The following is a 19,478-nucleotide window of genomic DNA, read 5'->3' as shown; positions in this document are numbered from 1 at the left end:
GAAAGAGAGAGAGAAACATTAATGTGTGGTTGCCTCTCATGCACCCTCAACTGGGGACCCAGCCTACAGTTCAGGCATGTGCCCTGACCAGGAATCAAGCTGGTGACCCCTTGGCTTGCAGGCTGGCACTTAATCCACTGGGCCATACCATCAAGGGCAAGCATAGCTGGGATTTTAAAATGACTTTTATTTATATCCTGTGACTCAGTATACACTGACAATTTCTTCAAAATAGAACACATGCTTTAAAATATTTTACATGTCATTTTTAAAACTTTTGAGCATATTGAAGTATATTCTGACTACTTCTACAGAATGAGCAAGGACCTATTTAAAAAAACCCAAACCAGGAGATAACTTTTGATGATGCAGTTTTGTAATGCAAACTTATTCTTTGATTTTCTCGTTAACTAGAGCAGTATTATATGTTGTTTTTCTTGTTTGTTTTTCCTACAGGGAGATCTTGTATATGTAAACTATGCTCGTACTGAAGATTTTTTCAGACTAGGAAGAGAAATGGGAATCAACTGCACGGGAAAGATTGTTATTGCCAGATATGGGAAAATCTTCAGAGGAAATAAAGTATTGTTATTTGTTTCTCTAGAGGGAAGAAGATAAGATATATCCTGTAAATATAAATGAACGTCTTACATCACAATCTCCAGAACTGCTTTCACTATATATATATATATGTATGTGTATACACACACACACACACATTTCCATGGTTGCACAGAAAATCCTGTTTTTATGTTACCTTACATATCTAAACAGGAAAATTATTTTCAATAATTTTATTATCAAAGCAATATTTACTTTTTATTTAATTGGAGGAAATTTATATAAAATAAAAATAAAAAGCTCTCCTGTATTACCCAACTTCATTGCCCAGACATAATCAATCTTAACAGCTCTTTCCAGACCTAATTCTATGAAATATGAATATAAGTATATGTCACCATAATCATTTTACATATATTATTTTTTTAATGAAGAGGACATCAGACACTATATATTGTATGACTTTATTTTTTTACTTAGTAATAACTCGTGGGTATTCTTTCATAGTTAAGACTATAGGACTCAAGATCCAAACCCGGGTTTGGGTCTAATCTGGGCTTCCTGTTCTGTAGATCTTGTACTGTGAGCAGGTTGCTTAACCTCAGTGTTTCCTCATATGTAAAATGGAAATGCTAATAACACTGATCTCTTAGAATCCTCATGAGGATTAAATGACTTTATGTTTGAAAACAAATCAGATAGTGACTTGTACGTAGTAATTTCTATGTAACTTTATTAAGTAAATACCTCATTATTTTAGATGGCTACATAGTATTTCACAGAATTGATAAGCAATTTATTTAACTCTATCAACAGATGGCTTGGTGTGTCTTAAATTTGTTACTATTACAAATAATTCCATTGTGAACATCTTTGTCAATATGTGCTTGAACATTTGGAGATTTTTTGTACTATAGACTCCTAGAAGTTGAATGGCTGAATCATATTGTATATTATTTCAAAGTTTTGATAGGCATCTGATAACCCTTCAAAAAAGTTATGACAGATTGCACTTTCACCAATATTATATGAGTGCTTTCTGAATTTTGGAATGTTTTAGTTAAACAAAACTGATGGGTATCTTTTAATACAATACTTCTGGTAATGAAGAATTCAGTATCTTATACGGTAGATTTTTTTTTATCCATGATCAATTTGGATTATTAGAAAAATGTTTTCAAAAACACTGTTAATTTTTCATACACTGTGACTATTCTGCATAGTATTTTAAGTTAATTTAGTTCCACACACTGTAGGGTGGTTACTCTATAATATGCCAGATTTTGGAGGGTGGACTGTTAAAAGTAATTAAGACACAGTCCAGGTTCTCAGAAATATCCTCTGTGCCAGGGTTTTCTTCTACATAAAATGTGAATACTAATAACACTAATCTCTTAGAATCATAATCATAAGGGAGCAAGATCTTTAAAAGATATTTTAAAATACTTTTATCTGCCCTAACATAGAAATATGTACAAAAATATAGAAGTATAAAAAAGAGAGACATTAATTTTGCAGTTTTAGGAACAATAGGAATGTTTCACAGGAACGATAACTTGTTTGCAGTTGTGTAGAATGAATAACTGTTAGGTCTCCCAGAAGAGAAATAATATTCAAGGCAAAGAGAACAAAATGAGTAAGAGCATGATAAAACACAGTGTCTAAATTTCCTTACATTATTCAATTGATTTTCTCTTAGATGAATGAGTCAATCATTTGCCATTTCTACATCATTGTATATTGTCTCTGCAGGTTAAAAATGCCATGTCAGCAGGAGCCATTGGAATCATCTTGTACTCAGATCCAGCTGACTACTCTGCCCCTGAGGTGCAGCCATATCCCAAAGGATGGAACCTTCCTGGAAACGCAGCCCAGCGAGGGAATGTGTTAAATCTGAATGGTGCTGGTGACCCACTCACTCCAGGCTATCCAGCTAAAGGTAATGGATGAGCCTGTCATGGTCTGCCCACTTTTTGCAAAAATAGTACTTGCCTGTATAAAAGACATAAGAACAAGCATCTACAAAATAGCATTAAAACTGTGTGCAATGATAATATTTTGGAGTGCTGTCGCTAAGAATTCAAAGGCATTTCCCTGTACGTGTTAGTTTTAGTTTTTCATGAGGTGTGGACATCGAGAAGGGAAAGTCAGTTTAATTATCTCTGTTCTTGCTCTACCTTTAGTAGAGTGGAGGTTCAGAAACACAGATCCTCATATCCAAAGTAATACTGCCCTTACCAAACTAGAACGTAAAGTTTCTGAATTGCCTAATGATTTTATCCTTCTCTAGATCATTTATTTTTATTTTTAAAAATACCAATGAGTTGTGGGTGTGTGTTATTTAATATCTACAGTGTGAAAAGTTTTGGTATCTGTGTAACCATCTCCACAGTCAAGATAATGAATTTATCCATAACCCAAAAGTTTCCTCTCATCTCTGTAATGACTCTGTCTCAGCCCTTCCCGATCCCTCTCTGCTAATCCCTAGGAAACTACTGTGATCTGCTTCCTGTCTGCATAATTATTTTGCAGTCCATCCATATTGAGAATGTGTCAATAATTCATTGCATTTTTGTTGGGCAGTTTTCCATTTAATAGATATACTAGTTTGTTTATTCATTTACTTGATGAAAATCTGGATTGTTTTCAGTTTGGAAACTATTATACATAAAGCTGCTCTGAAGAGTTGTATACGAGTCTCTTTGTACCATTTTACATTCCGGCAGCAGTGTGTGAATGTTCCAACTGCTACATCCTTACCAACACTTATATGATAAATCATTTTGGCATTATATTCTAATAGAAATTTGAGTCCTCCAAGTTGCAATTCTTTTCAAAGTTTTGTGAGCATTCTAGGTCAATTCCATTTTAATTTTAGAACCAGTTTACCAGTTTCCACAACCTCCTCCTGGGAGGTTGAAAGAGATTGAATTAAATCTGTAGATCATTTTAGGGACAATTAATAGCTTTAAAAAATTTGAATCTTCAGATTCCTGACCGTGGTATAGTTCTCCATTTATCTAGGTATTCTTTAATTTCTCTCAGCATGTTTAAAGTTTCATAGTAGAGATCATGCATATCTATTTTCATGTTTATCCACAAGCACTTCATAGTTTTATACTATCATAAATTACATTTTATTTTTATTTTTCTGTATTGTATTTTTTCCATTACCAGTTAGTAGTCCCCTTATACCCCCTCTGACCCAGCAATCACCACACTGTTGTCCACGTCCATGAGTCTTTTTTCCTTTTTGCTCAATCCCTCTCCCCCTTATATTACATTTTAAATTTTAGTTTCCAACTGTATTGCTAGTAAGTAGAAATACTATTGTATTTCTAGAAAAAATATATTGATATTGTATCCTGCAAACTTATTAAACTCACTGATTAGTACTTCTAGGTTTTTGTAGATTCCATCAGAGTTTGTACATAGATAATCATGTCACCTGCAAATAAAAACACTTTTATCCCAATCTGGGTGCCTTTTATATCTTTTTATTGCCTATTGCACTGGCTAGCATTTCCAGTAATTTATTGAAAAAATTGTTAGAGTAGATGTCCTTACCTTCTTTCTGCCTCAAGGACAAGTCTTTTTTGTTAAACATAATATTATCTGTATGTTTTTTATAGATTCTTTTTGTCAGATTGAGGAAGTTCACTTCTATGGTAATGCGATGAGTTTTTATCTTAACACGTGCATCTAGAAATGTATATTGGCTTTTGTCAAATACCTTTACTGCATCTGTTGAAATGATCTTCAGTTACTTACTTTTGTTGTTATACCGATGGACTTTTCGAATGTTAAACCAAACTTTTCATCTGGGGGTAAACTCCACTTGGTCACAATGCATTATCCTTTTATATAGTGTTAGGATACTGCTGAATCTGTGCTAAAATTTGTTAAGATATTAGTTTTTAGTCATTAGGGATATCAAGTTATAGATTTATTTTCTTAATAGTATCTGTCTCATTTTGCTATCTGTAGTGATGGCCTCATAGAATGAGTTGGTGACTATCTCATCTTCATTTTTTAATGCAAGTTTTAAAGAATGGGTCTGATTTTGTCCGTGAATGTTTGGTAGAATTCCCCACCAGTTCCAACCAGGCCTTAAGTTTTGTTTGTGGGAATGCTATTAACTACAAATGCAACTTCATTAATAGATATATATGGCTCTTTAGGTTACCTCTTTGTTCTTGAGTGAGCTTTGATAGTTTGTGTCTTTCAAGGACTTTCCATTTTATCTAAATTATTGAATTAATGGGCATGTAATTATTCATAATATTCTCTTATTATTTTTTGGTTTGCAGGTACTAAAGTGATATTCTCTTTATCCCTGATATAAGCAATTTATGTTCTTTTTTCTTTTTTTTCCTGATCTGTGTTGTTAGAGATTTGTCAGTTTTATTGAACTTGTAAAGGACCATCATTGAGTTTTATTAATAATTTCTATCGTTTTTCTGTTTCCTGTTTCTTAGATTTGTGTCTTGGTCTTATGCCCTCTCTCTTGCTTAGTTTTCCTTCATCTTCGTTTTCTAGCTTCTTTAGGTAAAATCTGATGCCATTTGTTTGAAATCTTCCTTTTTTCTAAAGTAGGTGTTTTCATTAATATGCAATTCTATTTTCATTGAAAGTCAAAGTCCTACAGAGGTTGTTAAGCCTGGAAATATTTTTTCAAGCTTTCTTTAATGAGAATATTGTGTTTGAATAAAATCTTTATCACTTTTTTCTAAGATCTCTTAAATTCCCTTTAATTTTTTTACAGTTATTTCTAGCTTCAGAATATGAGACGTTTTGTAGACATCTGGTTAATGAAGCTTCTCTAAGAAGGATTTAAGATATCCTTGAGAAAATAAAATATTCTTTTAAAAAATTTTAAAAAATACTTGTTTGAGAGAGAGAGAGAGAGAGAAAAAGAAAAAAAAATCAGTTTGTTGTTCTACTTATTTATGCATTTATTTGTTAATTCTTCTATGTGCCCTGACCAAGGATTGAACTCACAACTTTGGCATATTGGAATGACACTAACCAACTGAGTAACCCAGCCAGGGCAAAATGAAATGTTGTAAAATTCAAGAGAATTATGTGAAATGTCAAAACAAGTTTGGGAATCTATAATACCTACAGTTGATTTTAAATTAGAATATAAATAGTTTAATTTCTTACTATTGAATTCAATAGCCCATATTAGGTAAAACACTCATTGATTTTGTGGGAACTTTTAATTTTGAATATAATGTCAAATATATTACAAATCTGCAACAATAAAAAAAATTTATACCTCTGACTCCAACTTTTAATTGTTTTCACTTTATGCCATTGATTTTGCAGAGTATACCTTCAGACTTGATGTTAAAGACGGAGTAGGGATGCCCCAAATCCCTGTACATCCCATTGGATATAATGACGCAGAAGTATTATTACGGTATAGAGTTCTTGTTGGATATGAGATTAAGATATTTTGCACTAATGTGTCCATTGTTTCTTCTAAAACCTATGTAATCTAATTATGTTAAAAGTCTTGGGTCAAAGTAGCTCCTGAAGTAGGAATAACAGAGTACACCTTTTCCCCTCGTAAATGCAGTCAGTTTAGTGCCTAAGAAAACATCACTCTTTTTGCTACAAATTAAAGTTTCAAAAGTGGATCTATGTCCAAAGATAAAAATACTGATTTGAGACTTTTCAAGTAGTTGGACTTCCTTAGATATTCATTTGATATTTGTACTTGACCTGCATTTTATTTTTTTGTACTTGACCTGAATTTTAAAACTGTGATAATGCCCACCACTTATTAGATGTGTGAACTTGGAATATTTACTCCATCTTTCTCTGATTCAGTTTCTTAATCTGTAAAATGAGGACAAAATAGTTTGTCTCCAATAGGATTATTATACGTAGATGAGATCCTGTGTGTCAAGTATTTAGAATATGATAAACATTCAATTAATGTTTGCTATTATATGTATTCTATATTTGATGTTCCCTTTCAAATCTCCTAATTTATATATTTTTTAAAATGTCTGTATCAGTACAGTTTAATATTTGCTTTATGAATGCCTACTATGTAATAAGCAGCTTCTCTACAAGTTTATTTCTCCTTAGCACAGTCATGTATTTCATATTTTCAGGGTTTTTTAGACCTAATGCCTCCCCACATAAATAAAGTCAAAAGTAAGGAGGCTGAAGTGTTCCTTCTCACCTCACTGTTTTTTTCTCCTTAGCTCTTACCACTAACACATTAAAGTGTTTGCTTATGTATCTCGGTTATGGCTCTCCCATTAGAATGGAAGCTCCCGAAGGGAAGGGAATTTTGACAGTACCTGAAACTTAGTAAATGCTCAATAAGTATTTGTTAAATGTATGAATGAAATATCTCACCATCAAACTTCATGAACGTTTCTAAGAAACTGTGATGCTCAGCCTTTTTTTGTCATTTTCATTTTCTCTTGACAGCCATATGGGAGGAACAGCTTCACCAGACAACAGCTGGAAGGGAAGTCTTGCTGTGGATTACAATATCGGGCCTGGCTTCACAGGGCAGGACTCTTTCAGGTATAAGTTACGTTAGTTTAATAGCCTGGGAAAGTTTTATATGTTTAATGGAAAAATGTCAGGAAAACAGTTTTACCAGGTAGATTTTGCTTATCTTTGTCTTCCCATTTTTAGTAATGAATAATTTATCATTTTATATCACTTAAGTACTTAAAGAATAATGTATCCAATTTCTTTCAGTAGTGATATCACAACATTTATTTCATAAAGTCTCAACAATTGAGACTTGAGTTACAGGTTCAATATTTTAACAGTTTTCACTTAAAGTTTTAAAACAGTTTTCCTATCACTTTCAAAATGTTATTCATGTGAAACACTAGGCTAACTTAAGGGAAAGGAGTAAAAGAGATAAAGGAGGCAACATTTATTAAATATTTAACTGTGTGGGTGGGTTTAAGAGAGTCAAATGAGCAAGCACATAAATATCGTAGGGCTCAAACACTTATTTTACTTGTTGTTAACACCTTATAGCACTGTTGTAGCGGAGTAGTGATAACAGAATACGTGTTCATTAAGCTTAATTTTACAGAAAGAGTAAATTTTCCACTGGATTGAGGCAGGGAATGCCAACTAGAGAGATCAGCTTAAATGGACCTGGAAAGCAATGTGGCATGATTCTCCTGAAATATGGAGAGAAAAGGCAATGTAACACTAATAAATCAGAGAAGATAGAGCTCTTTCAATTAAATCAAAATTATGACACCAATCTTGTTTGCTGCCAATCTACCTTAACAGTATGAACTTGGATTCTTAGAGTGTTTTTTAGCTTCTGTATTTTTTTATTTCAGAATTTTCATAGTATTAGAAGTTTAATTTTATTTTAGAGAAATTTTAGATTTTGTTTCCATAAGTGCTTATTTATTTCTGTAACTCAGAACAGAGTTCCTTTGATATGAGATTTTATTTACCGTAATTTATTAATATCCTCCAGAAGCAGGGAAACATACACAATGAAAGAAAAGGCCTTTTGTATTTACAAATAGAAACAGACACAGAGAAAGCAGAAAACATACAGCTTCAGCCTATAATTTTAGTCACAGTTCAAGGGAAAACTCAGAAACATAAAAATTCTCTGGTCAGTATATCAAAAGCTGATCTCCTTCACCATGGACACAGAACCCTTAATTGATTTGAGCTCAAAATGGACAAAGACACAAGTAAAGAAAATTACTAAAAAACACATTTGTGCCTGGCTGGTGTAGCTCAGTGGACTGAGCACCAGCCTGTGGACCAAAGGGTCACTGGTACGATTCCCAGCCAGGGCACGTGCCTGGGTTGTGGTCCAGGTCCCCAGTTGGGGACGCATGAGAGGCAACCACACATTGATTTTTCTCTGCCTCTCTTTCTTCTTCCCTTCCCCTCTCTCTAAAAATAAATAAGTGAAATCTTTAAAACTTAAAAAACAAAACAAAACACATATTTGCTGTCTTATTTCACACCAAAGAAATCTTGATAATCTAATAATCCATTTATAGATTACCAAATGACAGGACATGAAATCAAATTCCTAACCATTGCTGCCACCAATGGGTAATGACTTATTTGCCATAAACAAACTACAAAAGCATGAACAAAACATAGAATCAGTAGAAAAAATTTATACATATAGTCAGTCAGCAAAGTTAGAATTCTATTGCTACTTGGATTTACTTCTCAAAGCCAAAGAAGATGTGTCTGGGTTTAAGCTGCCCATACCTGGTCTTTAAGATGAATCCAGTACATCTCTATGGGATTCTAAAATGATAAAAGATGATTTTAAAAATAAAACCATAATAACCCTAAAAATATAAAATGAACATGTGTTCGAAATTGTATTTAATTAATAAGAGAACCTGAAAGAAGTTAAAACTGGTTCGAAGGAAAATTCAAAGTTGATTCAAAAATCAGATCATCAGGAATGCTAAAATGAGTGACTTAATAGCAGAAAAACTGATTTCTTTCACCTTGGGAAAGGGAAGTCAACTGAACGCTCAGTAGGCAGATTATGCATTTCAGTGGATGTAAATTACTTGTATTACTGTCATGTTTCTGTAAGTTTATTTCTGTCTCTACTGAGTTGTACAATTGTTTAGTTAATGACAATTATAGGGAGAAGTAACTAATGGATGAGCTAAGGTGTTTGTCAAAAAAAATTTTTTTACAAGAGTATACTTACTCATTTCACAAATAATTATCGAGCATTTATTATATCCCAGGTGCCATTCTATGTACTTGGAATTCAGCAATAAACAAAACAGGGGGAAAAAAATGCTTCTCTTAGGGAACCTACATCCTAGAGTTCAGTTTATTTGCAATATAATGAGTTTGATTTGATAATAGGAAAAACAAGTGGATATTTAGGCATTTCTGGGGTCAGTGATATTAAAAACTTTTAAAAAACCCCATAAATATTAAAGATATGGACGAGCTCCTTTGAGAATCTGAGCAGATAGCCTCTGTTTATTTTCATTAAAATAATTTTTTTAAATAATTTTTTTTAAGTTTATTTTTGATTTTTAGAGAGCAGGGAGGGGAGGGAGAAAGAGAGGGAGAGAAACATCAATGTGTGGTTGCCTCTCGCACGCCCCCAACTGGGGACTCAGCCTGCAACCCAGGCGTGTGCACTGATTGGAAATCGAACTGGTGACCCTTTGGTTTACAGGCCAGTGCTCAATCCACTAAGCCACACCAGCCAGGGCCATTGTTACATTCTTTAATTTTATTCATTTAATGACATAATATTAAATGAATTTGAGTTTCTAATTAATGAATATTAGGCTCATATTTTAGAAACACATGCTAAAAAATGTCTGCTTTTTTTGCTATTAATTTTTATCAGCAGCAAAAATAAATCTTTTACTTAATATTAAAAAAAAAACAAAAAACACCCATTGATTAACTTTTCCTCAAAAGAACTTTTGGTCGAATACTACACATAAATTAAATATGTATTCAGAAGTGTATTATACTATTTTTACTATTTTTAAATTCTTTAATTATATTTTATTGATTATGCTATTATAGCTATCTTGATCTTTTCCCCCTTTGCCCCCCTCCACCCAGTACCCCAACTTTCTCAGACAATCCACCCACCATTGTTCATGTTCATGGGTCATGCATTTAAGTTCATTGACTACACTGTACTTTACATCCCCATGGCTATTCTGTAACTACCTGTTTGTACTTCTTAATCCCCTCACCTCTTCACCCACTCCTTCACACCTCCCTCGCATCTGGCAACCATCAAAACGCTCTTTGTATCCATGATTCTGTCTTTTTCTTCTTTTTTTTTTTATTAATTAATTTATTTGCTTGTTTATTTATTTTATTTTTAGAGAGGGGGAAAGGAGAAAGAGAAGGAGAGAAACATCACTGTGTGGTTGCCTCTCACTCATGCCCCCAACTGGGGACCTGACGTGCAACCTAGTCATGTGCCCTGACTGGGAATCGAACCATTGACACTTGGCTCACAGGCTGATGCTCAATCTACTGAGCCACAGCAGCCAGGGCCTCTTGTCTTTTTCTTCTTGTTTACTTAGTTTAGTTTTTAGATTCAATTGTTAATAGATAGGTATTTTTGCCATTTTATTGTTCATAGTGTTGATCTTTTTCTTAAACAAGTACCTTTAACATTTCATATAATAATGATTTGGTGATGATGAACTCTTTTAGTTTTTTTTTAAATCTGAGAAGCACTTTATCTGCCCTTTGATTCTAAATGATAGCTTTGCTGGATAGAACAATCTTGGCTGTAAGTCCCTGCTTTTCATGTTTGAATATTTCTTGCCAATCCCTTTTAGACTGCAAAGTTTCTTTTGAGAAATCAGCTGACAGTCTTAATTGGAACTCCCCTGTAGGTAACTAGCTGCTTTTCTCTTGTGACTTTTAAGGTTCTCTTTTTATCTTTAACCTTTGGCATTTTAATTATGATGTATGGGTCTTGGTGTGGGACTGTTTGTGTCCATCTTGTTTGGGACTCTGTGCTTCTTGGACTTCCATGTCTATTTCCTTCACCAAATCAAGGAAGTTTTCTTTCATTATTTTTTGAAACATATTTTCAATTTCTTGCTCTTTCTCTTCTCCTTCCAGCATCCCTATGATGTGAATGTTGGATCTCTTGAAATTGCCTGAGAGGCTGCTTATACTATCCTCATTTCTTGGATTCTTTTTTCTTTTTGTTATTCTGATTGGTTGTTTTTTGCTTCCTTATATTCCAAATCATTGATTTGATTCTTGGCTTCATCCATTCTACTATTGTTTCCCTAGAAATTGTACTTTATTTCAATTAGTGAATCCTTGTTTCTGACTGGCTTTTTTACACTGCTGAGGTCCTCACCAAGTTCCTTGAACATCCTTATAACCAGTATTTTGAACTCTGAATCTGATAGATTGCTTATGCTTATTTTCATTTTATTTAGCTCTTTTTCTAGAGTTTTGATCTGTTCTTTCAGTTGGGCCATGTTTCTTTGTCTCCTCATTTTGACAGTCTCCCTGTGTTTGCTTCTATATTAGGTAGAGCTGCTATGACTCCCTGTCTTGGTAGTGTGGCCTAATTAGTAGGTGTCCTGTAGGGTCCAGTGGCATAGCCTCCCCTATCACCAAGTTGGATACTTGAAGTGAACCCTTTGTTTGGGTAGTACACCCTCCTCTTGCAGTTGAGCCTTGGTTGCTGTTGGCAGATCAATGGGAGGGATTTACCAAGACCTGTCAGCTGTAAGGACTGGCATGACCACTTACCACAACATATGCTGTCCATGGAAGATCAGCTCTGCAGGGGCAGTGTGATGGTGCTCCAGCGTGGCCTGTAGCTGTCCACTGGGTGCACTGGTCCTGGGATTTCTTGGGTAGTGCAGGCCTAGGTCCGCCCACATATGTATTTTGCCTGGGGCACCCTGCCTGAGCTATAAAGCAATCTGAGATTTTTCATAATTAAATGTTAAAAGAAAGTTTTAGACATAGCTCTATGTGAAGTAATTTATTCCCTTTGAAATTCTAGGAAAGTTAAAATGTATGTTCATAACGTCAATAAAATTACAAGGATTTACAATGTAATTGGAACTATCAGAGGATCTGTGGAACCTGGTGAGTCTGAGAATTTTTAAAACAGTTTTGTTTTTACAAACTTTAAAAGAATAAGATACTTTTACTCAAAGTTGATTTTTTTATGGTGACATAAAACAACTAAATTTCAAAAATAATTGTACTACTATAAAAGAAGGCTCTACCTTATAAGTGTTGATTTTTTTTCTATGGAGGAAACCCAAGCAAGAGGAAGTTTAATTAAAAAAACATGAATTATAACTATTTCTAATGCATTCAAAGTTGTAGTTCTTTTGAATATGTTCTTTTCCAGACAGGTATGTTATTCTGGGAGGCCATCGTGATTCTTGGGTGTTTGGAGGTATTGACCCAACCACTGGGACTGCTGTTTTACAAGAAATTGTTCAGAGTTTTGGAAAACTGATGAGTAGAGGTAAATGTTTCTTTGGTGGGTGATGACAAAAAAATGACTCACTAATTTTTCTTTATTTTTAGGCAGGCATACCTAACTATGTATGTTAACAATGATTACAGGCTGGAGACCTAGAAGAACAATCATTTTTGCCAGCTGGGATGCAGAAGAATTTGGGCTCCTGGGTTCCACAGAATGGGCTGAGGTAAATAAGACAAAGAAAATTCTTATTTTCTTGGTTAACAGGGAACAAATATATATATCTCAGGATGTTCACAAATAGATTCCATTACCTAATATGGTTTTAATTTGGAGAAGACTAGAGAATTTAAGAACTGGAGTTTGTTTTTACTTTCACAATAGTTCGGCAAAACAGAATAACATCTTAAAATCTGTAAGTTCAGAAAATAGTCAAGACTGTTTCTGACAAGTAAATTGACTTATCTGAGCACTCATACAGATCCCTGGAGTTCATTTTCAAGTTTTTGAGGTTTCCTTGGAATTTTTGTATCTATGAAAACATAAGGTGTTCTATCAAAATGACTTTACTTTGATTATAATTTCATATTTACAAATTGCAACCATACATATATTTTACTCTTCACAACAGTGTCTGATTGTTGAGTATATGAACGTTTTGTAAATAGAATTACTTTAGTTAATTGTCTTTAGAATTTCTGAGATTTGCTTTTTCCTCAGATATGATTGACTTTCATTTGTGACTGGCTCTTAATGCTTTATTTCTAAGTGTCTCCTAGGCCACCTTCTTTCACTTTTTCCCCTTAGTCTCTCTGTTGAGTAACTCTAAGTTCTCAAATGTACATGGTAAGCTCATAATTCTTATAAAGGGAGGTGCACTATATGAGCACTTATTCTCCTGCCACCATCCTCTGTGAGTCCAGATTTTTTTCATAAATCAGGATTTTATAAAGGTGTTTCAAACATGTCATACATTTCTTGACATTGGCTGTAGTTCTTAAAATGCTTTCCTACTGACTCATTTTCTCTTACTTTACTTTAAAATAATATAATCAAATCAGTATAAGGGTAAGTAAAATCACACACACAGCTACCTGTCAATCACTTATCCTTTTATTTTATTTATTTTAGAGAGAGAGGGGAAGGGAGGGAAAATAAAGGGAGAGAAACACTAATGTGACAGAGAAACATCGGTTGGTTGCCTTCCCTACATACCCTGACCGGGGACCGAATCCGCAACCCAGGCATGTGCCCTGACTGGGAATCGAACCATCAACCTTTCTATTTGCTATGTGATGCCCAACCAACTGAGCTACTGCAGCCAGGGCATTCACTTATCCTTTTGATTCCATTTATAGTGAAAAGTTTTATTATTACATTGGTATTACAAACATGCATTTTGGAAGTTGACTATTTAAATGAATCAAATTTTGTTCATTAATGTCATTTGCTTTTAGAAATAATGTAATTTCATGTGCATACAGGTATACGTAAATACAGATCTGTATAATTTTAGCAGCTTAAAGTAAAGCTAAAAGAAATCTAGAATATTAAATAATAAGCTTTACATTAAATATATGTGAGTTAAACAATTTCCAGTTTTTCTACCAGATTATTTATTATATTTGATAGTGTACTCTCTTTAAGTAATTGAGCAATCTTCCTTATTTCTTTTTTTTTAAATATGTTTTATTGATTATGCTATTACGGTTGTCCCAATTTCTTTTCCCATTGTTCCCCTCCACCCAGTGACCACCCTCCTTCCAGTTGTCCCCCGCCCCTTAGATTATGCCCATTGGTTGTGCAGATAGTTCTTCTCAACATCTTCCTGTCTACTCCACTCCCTCCTACTATGCTTCTTAAATCCTGTACCATCTCCCTCCCTTCCCCCCTTCCCCCTCCCTGCTGACCTCCCCCCATAATATTCCCCATACCTATAATTCTTTTCCTACTCTTGTTGCCTACTTAGTTTGCCTTTGTTTCGATTCCCTAGCTTCTGTTGTTAGTTGTTGTTATACAGTTTTCATTTTAACATTTATAGTTTTGATCCTCTTTCTTCTAAATAAGTCCCTTTAACATTTCATATAATAGTGGTTTGGATCTGATGAACTCCTTCAGTTTTACTTTGTTCTGGAAGCACTTTCTCTGCCCTTCTATTCTGAATGACAGCTCGCTGGATAGAGTAATCATGGTTGTAGGGCTTTGCTTTTCCTTACTTTGAATATTTCTTGCCAGTCCCTTCTTGCCTGCAGAATTTCTTTTGAGAAATCAGCTGATAATCTTATTGAGAGCGCTTTGTACATAATTCTCTTCTTCTCTCTTGCTGCTTTTAAGATTCTCTCTTTATCCTTAATTTTTGACATTTTGATTATAATGTGTGGATATGGTTCTCCCTGGGTCCAGTCTTTTTGGAACTCTCTGTGATTCCTGGACCTGTAAGTCTTATTTTCTTCCCCAAGTTAGGGAAGTTCTGCTTCATTATTTTTTCACATAATTTTTCAGTTTCTCATTCTTCTTCACGTTCCGGCAACCCTATGATTCGAATGTTGGCCTGCTTATAGCTGTCCCATAGGTTTCTGAGCCTCTCCTCATTTTCCTCACTTTTCATTTCTTCTTTCTGCACTGGTTGACTATTTGTTCCTTCCCTATGTTCAGATTTGTTGAATTGATCCTGCCGCTCATCGCTGCAGCTGCCGCTGCCAGCACAGCTTGACGTCTCTGCCCCTGCTTCGCCCCTCCTACCCATCCAGACGAGCACCACTTGTTTATAACTTCATATGTTGGACTTCCATATAGCTTTATTTTCTGGAACTTCTGATTGTTTCTAGTTTTGAGGTAGTTGTTGCCCTTCTTAGTTGTGGAGGGAGACGGAGCGTGTCAGTCTAGGCCTCCGTCTTGGCTGGAAGTCTTCTTCCTTATTTCCAAAGTAAATCTTTTACAATGGAAACTCTGACTTAATGTTTATCTATAGCAGAGACAATTATCATCTGGCCTGTGTGGGTGAGTACAGAGAAGTGGCAATCTTCACTTGTGGCATAACCTCTCACAGCTTTAAATGTTTTTATTATAACATGTTCTTAATATGATAGTAAACTAGAAAGAGGTAAAAGGGGCTCTTGGCGTATTTCCATGTGTGTGATATTAGCCTTTATCTTGTATGTGTGTGTGCGTGCCTGCGCACATGTGTAAAGGAGTCAGTCTTCTGTTTGTTCTCATGTCCTTCCTTCTCTCCTATTTTTTCTGTCCTCTCATTTTTTGTTTTATCATCATATCCTCTCATGAAAAAAAAAAAAAAGGAATTTTCTCTTTTCCACTTTTATTTTTTAATATTTTTCTTTTCATTTTTGTTCTTTATTTTTCACTTTTAAAATGCTTCATTTATTTGGGTATCCAGTATAAGTGGAGCCTCAAAACTTCGATGCATGCAGGGATTGCCAGGGACACCTTTTAGAATATAGAGATTTCCAGACCTTCCTTTCAGCAATTTTTTAAAAAAAATAATTTGTTTGTTTGTTTGTTTATTTATTTATTTATTTAGAGAGAGGGGAAAGGAGAAAGAGAGGGAGAGAAACATCACTGTGTGGTTGCCTCTCACTTGCGCCCCCAACTGGGGACCTGACGTGCAACCTTGTTATGTGCCCTGACTGGGAATCGAACCAGCGACACTTGGTTCGCCAGCTGACGCTCAATCCACTGAGCCACACAAGCCAGGGTTTCAGCAATTCTTATTCAGGAGATCTGGGGTGGGCCTCAGAATCTGGGAGCCTTGTCCTCTTCATATTCTGGTTCAAGGAATCAAGGAGCCATACTTTGAAAATATTTTTTCTCTGAGGCTCCTTACTATTGCTATAAACAATAGTATAGCATCATAATATTTTTTCTTTCTTGTTTTTATTCCATTAATGTTGCTGTCAACCGATGAGTTAACAGTTGAAGGCATAGGTATTTGATTCATAAAGTATTTGCAGACCACTTTTATTAAATTTAATTGGCTTACTTTGTTTATATTCCCACAACTGTAAATACTGTGAATTAAGTAACAACTTTGCTTCAAATATAGGAGAACGCAAAAACACTCCAGGAGAGAAGCGTTGCTTACGTCAACTCAGATTCATCAATAGAAGGTAAATCATATTCATAACTAAGCTACTGACCCTATTTTTAAAAGAATATTTACCATTTGCCTATCTTTGATTCCTATTTAAAACTCCAGTATTAACCACATTTGTCTTGTAGAGGGATTAAAAGAATTGTTTAAAATATTTCTGAAGAAATATTTTACAGAATATTTTATATAGAGCCCACTTGGATAATCCAGGACAGTCTTACCATTTCAAGATCCTTCATCACATCTGCAGAGTCCCTTCTGCTGTTTGAGGTCACATATTCACAGGTTCTGGGGATTAGCATGTGGACATCACTGGAGGCCACTATTCCCGCCCACCACAAGGGCCATTCCACTCATTCCCCTGCCACCTGATCCTTTATCCAGACCATGCCAGTGAAAATTTGCTTTGTGTTACAGACTGCAGCTTGCAGTGGGTTGGGACATGCACACGCACACCACCCCCCACACAGTCCTTGCCTTTTCTAGGTTGCTTACAGTGTGTGCACATGCACAAATTTCTTCATTCATTCAGTTAACATTTATGAAGCCCCTATGTGTACTTTCTGTATGAAATATTCTGTAAATATTTCTGTATTGGAACAATTTAAGGAAGCACAAACTACAGACTTTTTCTGAATCTGACATGTGACATTTGTGTCCTACGCTTTCATTGTATTATGATTATGTCTAGATAAATGTCAGAGCATACTTACTATTGATATGTTCTAGTCTAATGTCTTGCTTGCTATATACTATTTAATAGAATGAATAAGGAATAAATGCCATAGCCTTACCATTTTCTTTGCTAAACTCCCCCTAAAAGACACTGGGTTAAGAGTGACCTTTATGTTTCCTATGGGAGCTGCTCCCTTAGCAGCCGAAGTCCACCTATACCTTCTGTACATAGTGTGCTGCAACCTCTCTTGCTTCTGAAGAACTATTCCCACCCTGTTTTTAATTCCTGGGGAGTGATGTCTTTGATTTGTCTATTATGTATTATTTAGAGTTAGAAAATAAAGTTAGAATTAAACATAGATTGGAATCCCACTTGAAAGTATTAAAATACTCTATGTTTTTATTTATTTTTCAGGCAATTATACTCTCAGAGTTGACTGTACACCCCTTCTTTACCAATTGGTGTATAAACTGACAAAAGAGGTATATAAGTAGGTCTGTCTTAATGTTTTCTGGCGAATGAATAAGTGAACACATGTTTTTCTTAATTAGTCATGCTTATTTTTGAACTGGTGACAGACATAGCTGATTTGTATAAATAACAAGTCAGAAAAAAAATCTCTGATACACTATTTATATGGCATTACAATTAAGATAGTATTGCTAGATTCTCTGTTCTAATAATAGTTCTTATTGTGTACATTGTTGTAATGTATAGGGAAAATAATTTCACCTGCAGAGGTATTTTGATATAACAGGAAGAACACTGAGCTGGAATGGAAAAGCCTTGGTTCAAAGATTGCCTTGGCTACTCATTCATTCCTTCGACAGGTATTTATTGAGTGGTTACTATTTATCAGGCCCTATAAAATAAGTTCTAGCAGCAACAATGATAAAATGACAAGGTTACTGAATCCAAATACTCTGTAGTCTAGAGAGGATGCAGACCTGTAAATGAGGAATTATAGTTCACTGGAATACTGGATACTGTATATGATGGAGAACAATTATGGAATACTGAACCTAAAATCCTGGAGTAGCTGGGGAAGTTGGGAAGCATCAGAATATGCTTACAGAATAATTAATGCTTGGGCTGTAAAATGGAAGGATGTGAAAGTGAGGGAGAAGGCATTCTAAGCAGAGGACATAGTTCCCCAGAAAGATATGGAGGTGTGAAAGAGAATACTTCCTGACCTGGAGGCAGCTCGGTGTGACCTCAGCACAAAGTATTTGCGGAAAGATGGTAAGAAATGGGGCATGGCAAATAGGCCAAGAAGTTCAGAAATTTGATGGAGAAACTAAAGAATTTTTAACAAGGTAGTGCATTAATCATATTTGTTCATTAGAAAAATCACTCTTATCAGTATAGTGAATAAGTTAAACTGTAGCAGGTCTAAAAGCAAAATGGAAATAATTCCACATACTTATCACTCAGGGATATTATAAATATTAGTTGTTGGTAACAAAGAGTACTCTGAAAACTAATGTACGGAGCCTCTAAAAATTACATAGTCCTAGTCACTTACTGTCTGTACTAAATAGTTCCATATTTTAAAATTTAATTATAGAAATGTTTCTGTCAAGTAGGTATCACTTGGATGACAGTGTGAAGTGTAGGTATCACTTTCTGTAGGTGCTATTTCCCAATTTCCCTTAACCTTGCCCTTCCCTTTTACTGTTAGTGTCTTTAAAAACTCGTTCTCCCAAAAGAGTCCTCCATCATGCCCATCACAACTTTTTCATCATATCGCATAGCTTATGCCTTTGATCCTTTCACTGGAATATCCCGTAAAAACATCTTATGTAAACATCTTATCTAAAAAGCAAGTTGTAAAAATCTGTATTGGCAGAACCCTTCTTAGGATATGCATTTATGCTTTGGGTCCAACAGAGCTGGTTGCTGCTGGTGAGATCAGGAATAATAAAATATTCAGGGCCAATAAGGGTGGGCAAGCCTAGGTCTATGGTCCTTTTTACAAAGGCAGATGCGTATGTATGGCCATACCAAAACTCAGTAGAAAAAGGACTCTTTTATTCCCCTAATGTGTGTTGGCGCAGTCAAATTATGCTGGTGACATGAGGGCAGGGTGAGGTAGTAGAGAAAGCCGGGCTAAAAGGACAGCTGCCTGATAGAAGCAAGAAATGGGACAAGGTGGTGAAACAATTATGACA

General features: G+C 34.9%; 1 protein-coding gene across 2 annotated transcripts in view; it reads left to right on the top strand.

Annotated features, from left to right (window-relative positions):
* NAALAD2 (N-acetylated alpha-linked acidic dipeptidase 2) overlaps positions 1 to 19,478 on the top strand; it is a 55,429-nt gene that overhangs the window by 17,899 nt on the left and 18,052 nt on the right. Inside the window, exons 5-13 of one of the 2 annotated variants that reach the window (XM_090267797.1) lie at positions 457 to 582; positions 2,314 to 2,500; positions 5,893 to 5,986; positions 7,015 to 7,113; positions 12,089 to 12,174; positions 12,446 to 12,565; positions 12,667 to 12,749; positions 16,584 to 16,647; positions 17,722 to 17,789. In XM_090267797.1, coding sequence (XP_090123923.1) covers positions 457 to 582; positions 2,314 to 2,500; positions 5,893 to 5,986; positions 7,015 to 7,113; positions 12,089 to 12,174; positions 12,446 to 12,565; positions 12,667 to 12,749; positions 16,584 to 16,647; positions 17,722 to 17,789 — 927 coding nt within the window. The remainder of the gene's footprint in view (positions 1 to 456; positions 583 to 2,313; positions 2,501 to 5,892; positions 5,987 to 7,014; positions 7,114 to 12,088; positions 12,175 to 12,445; positions 12,566 to 12,666; positions 12,750 to 16,583; positions 16,648 to 17,721; positions 17,790 to 19,478) is intronic. The other variant, XM_090267798.1, reaches the window with a different exon arrangement.

This window comes from Furipterus horrens, unplaced genomic scaffold, assembly GCF_987537825.1.
Source record: "Furipterus horrens unplaced genomic scaffold, mFurHor1.1.pri manual_scaffold_2, whole genome shotgun sequence".
Taxonomy (NCBI): domain Eukaryota; kingdom Metazoa; phylum Chordata; class Mammalia; order Chiroptera; family Furipteridae; genus Furipterus; species Furipterus horrens.
This window is presented reverse-complemented; position numbering and strand designations above follow the sequence as displayed.